A 3,896-nucleotide genomic window follows, 5' to 3' on the forward strand; every position below is an offset into this window, starting at 1 on the left:
GGAAAAAAAAAAAAAAAAAAAAAAAGAGCTCTAGGGGCCGGCCCGGTGGCGCACTGCGCTAGTGCGCCGCTTGGGAAGCGCGGCGGCGCTCCCGCCGAGGGTTCGGATCCCACATGCGGACCGGTTCCCGCTCATTGGCTGAGTGAGGCGCGGGGGCAACATCGAGGGTTGCGATCCCGTTGCCGGTCCCGGTCCGGTGCGGGGGTGACACTGAGGGTTGCGATCTGTTGCCGGACACGGAAAAAGACAAAAAAAAAAAAAAAAAAAAAAAAAAGAGCTCTAGTAGTGCACGCTGGTGGTTACTGCTTTTATCAGCTGGGTTATTTTGGCACACCTAAGGACAAGAACGACGTGGAGGAGAGGGTCCCCCTGAGTAGAGCAGAGGTGCTCTGGACATGAGGCTGCTGCTCCCTAAGCAGCAGACTGGGAGGTGCACAGCCATTCTTTTAGCCGCAGCCCTGAAAAGAGGATTCAAATATCACACACGAAGGCAGAGAAGAGACCAAGGACCATCCAGGCCCCCATCTATGGACAAAAACAAGAGCAGGACACCGAGGATGAGTGCAGGACAAGGGAGAAGGACCCGTGCCAGACACTTGGCAGAAGAGCAATGCTTCAAAAATGATCTGCTGCAGGATCCCGAAAAATTTTAGAAATTCTTTTTGCACTAATACAGTACAAATAAAACAGACTTCTATGTACAATAAAGAATAATAGCAATAGGAGGAATTTTTTTTATTAAAGCATAATTGATTATACATATTTTTCAGGTATAGCATTGACTACCATCACCTGTGTACAACATGTGATGATCAAATTATAATTAGCATATTCATTATTACCGATCATAATTGCTCTTTATGCCCCTTGCCCAATTTCTCTACTATGCCCTTCTATCTTCCCCCTCCTACCTCTGGAAACCACAGATTCGCTCTCTCTTTCTGAAAGTTCAATCTATTATTGAGGTCTTTTCTTTCCTTCATTCTTTCTTTCTTCCTTTCTTTCCTTCTTTCTTATGAGTGAGGACATTTCTCTTTCTGCATAAGGCTTATTTCCCTTAACATAATCTTCTCCAAGCTCATCTGTGTTGCTGCAAATGGCAGAATTCCATTCTTTTTTGTGGCTGAGTAGTATTCCATTGTGTATATATACCACATTTTCCTTATCCAGTCATCCATCAATGGGCATTTAGGTTGGTTCTATATTTTGGCTACTGTAAATAGAGCTGCAATGAACATGCCAGTGCAGGTATCCCTTTGACATGATGATTTCCATTCCTTTGGGTATATACCCAGAAGTGGGGTTGCTGGATCATGTGGCAGTTCCATCTGTAGTTGTTTGAGAAACCTCCATTCTGTTCTCCATAATGGCTGTGCTAATTTACATGTCCACCAGCAACATAGAACAGTTCCCCTTTCTCCACATCCTCACCAGCATTTGTTCCTCTTGGTCTTTTTAATACTGGACAGTCTAACTGGGGTGAGATGATATCTCATTGTGGTTTGCATTTCCCTGATGCTTAGTGATGTTGAGCATTTTTTCATGTACCTGTTAGCCATTTGTATGTCTTCCTTTGAAAAATGTCTATTCAGCTCCTTTGCTCATTTTTAATAAGAGGAATCTTAATGCTTACAATGTAAAATAAATGGAACAAAAGCTAATAGAGGTAAGAGGGGCAAAGTGTCCTATCTACCTTCTCTTAAGAGGGAGTATGTAAGAAAAGGGAACGTTTCACCATTGACCATGACCCTTACAGAGACAGGCCAAATAATGCTTCCATAAAACCTGAATGGAAACAGCGAATGCTAGTAGAATAATAAATGGACTCATCTCTTTTTCCACCGTGTTTGCTGCATGCCCTATGTGGTGCCAGGCATTGTGCTGAGCAACAGCTAGAAAGACATGACTGCACCAAAATGTTAGAAGAAGTAAAAAGAAAGAAAATATAGTTTATACCTAAGATATAAAAATCAAAGAAAGCAGCAAAGAAACATAAAATAGCAGAAAAATCAAATTCATTGCATATAACAATTTACATGGATTACATTCCATAATGAACTAAGAGCTGGCAGGTTAATAAAGATGTGGAGAAGAAGAAAGGGGGGAGGGGGAGAGAAAGAGGAGGAGGAGGAAGAGAAGGGGAGGGAGTAGAGAGGGAAATGAGGGAGGGAGGGAAGGAAGGTAACATAGAGCAAAGTGTACCCCAAAGAAGTTAAAGAGCAAAGAAGCATCAGGCAAAGCAAAAAAAAAAAAAATTAAAGTAGGACCCACAACAGTATTATGTGAGGAAGTTCAAAAGTAAAGAAAAAGTCTAAGAACTTTTGAAAAAACTGTTTCATTTCCAAGAATCCATCCTAAGCAAGTTATTATTTATGCATTCAAAGAGAAAGCTCCAATGGTCATTGCTATCATTTTACAATAGAGAAAAATTGAAAATAAACTAAAGGACTAATGGTTAATTAAATAGAATATTGCACATTTACAAAACAAGATACTATGTAGCTATGAAAAATATGTTTTACAAGCATAATTAGTGACTTGAGGAAATGCTCATAATATGTTTTACAAGAAATTAAAAACAGGTTACCCACCAGACTACATTACATGATCTGGTTTTCTTTTTCAAAAAATAGTCTATTCATAAACAGCAAAAAGCACAATCATAGCAAATTACATGCATTCTTTGACACCTCTTTCCTTGCTGGGTTTTCTTTTTCCTGCTCTGTTCATTACCTGCACTTTTATCAGCAAATAATTTTAAGTTGGCCTACATCTAAATATTTTTAAACTAACTACCTTTTCACTTGCTTATTAGAGAAAATATGTGTAACATAGAAAAGTGAAAGGAAGAGAATTTCACCTCTTGACTCACAGCTCTCCTCCCGTCCCATCAGTGGACCTCCAGCTGCCCAATTGCTCAAGAGATAAGTTGGGCCCTTTCCTCTCTGAGGCCACATCTCCACGTCTTAATACTTCTTTCTCTAAAATGTCTAGTGTCTGCTCTCTGTTTGCATCACCACTGTCACCATCCTGAGCAACCAACCTCACCTCCATCACCTCAATCACCTCCATCACCTCTATCTCCTCCATCACCTTCATCATCTTCATCACCTCCATCCTCTCCCTGTCCATCACCTCCATCATCTCCATCTCCTCCATCACCTCCATCACCTCTACCTCTTCCATCACCTCCATCACCTCCATCACCTCTAACTCCTCCATCACCTCCATCACCTCTACCTCCTCCATCTCCTCCATCATCTCCATCACCTCCAATTACTCCATCACCTCCATCATCTCCATTACCTCCAACTCCTCCATCTCCTCCATCACCTCCATCTCCTCCAGCAACTCCATCACCTCCATCATCTCCATCTCCTCCATCTCCTCCATCACCTCCATCACCTCCATCTCCTCCATCACCTCCATCATAACCATAATCTCCATCTCCTCCACCATCACCATCTCCTTCATCTCCTCCATCTCCTCCAGCACCTCCATTATCTCCATTAACTCCATCACCTCCATCACCTCCATCTCCTCCATCAACTCCATCTCCTCCATCTCCTTCAGCACCTCCATCTCCTCCATCACCTCCATCTCCTCCAGCACCTCCATCATCTCCATCACCTCCATCTCCTCCATTATCTCCATCTCCTCCATCACCTCCATCACCTCCATCTCTTCCAGCACCTCCATCATCTCCATCACCTCCATCTCCTCCATCACCTCCATCTTCTCCATCACCTCCACCTCCTCCATCACATCCATCATCTCCATCTCCTCCATCTCCTCCATCACCTCCATCTCCTACAGCACCTCAATCATCTCCATCACCTCCATCTCCTCCATCACTTCCATCATCACCATCATCTACATCTCCTCCATCATCACCA

General features: G+C 42.8%; 1 protein-coding gene across 1 annotated transcript in view; it reads left to right on the forward strand.

Moving 5' to 3' along the window:
• LOC103590300 (myrosinase-binding protein-like At1g52030) overlaps positions 1-3,590 on the forward strand; it is a gene marked incomplete at its 3' end in the record, with an annotated part of 83,671 nt that extends 80,081 nt beyond the window's left edge. Inside the window, exons 3-4 of the mRNA XM_008572506.1 lie at positions 2,995-3,119; positions 3,543-3,590. Coding sequence (XP_008570728.1) covers positions 2,995-3,119; positions 3,543-3,590 — 173 coding nt within the window. The remainder of the gene's footprint in view (positions 1-2,994; positions 3,120-3,542) is intronic.
• Positions 3,591-3,896: the final 306 nt, after the last annotated feature.

Source organism: Galeopterus variegatus, unplaced genomic scaffold (assembly GCF_000696425.1).
Source record: "Galeopterus variegatus unplaced genomic scaffold, G_variegatus-3.0.2 Scaffold795, whole genome shotgun sequence".
Taxonomy (NCBI): Eukaryota; Metazoa; Chordata; class Mammalia; order Dermoptera; family Cynocephalidae; genus Galeopterus; species Galeopterus variegatus.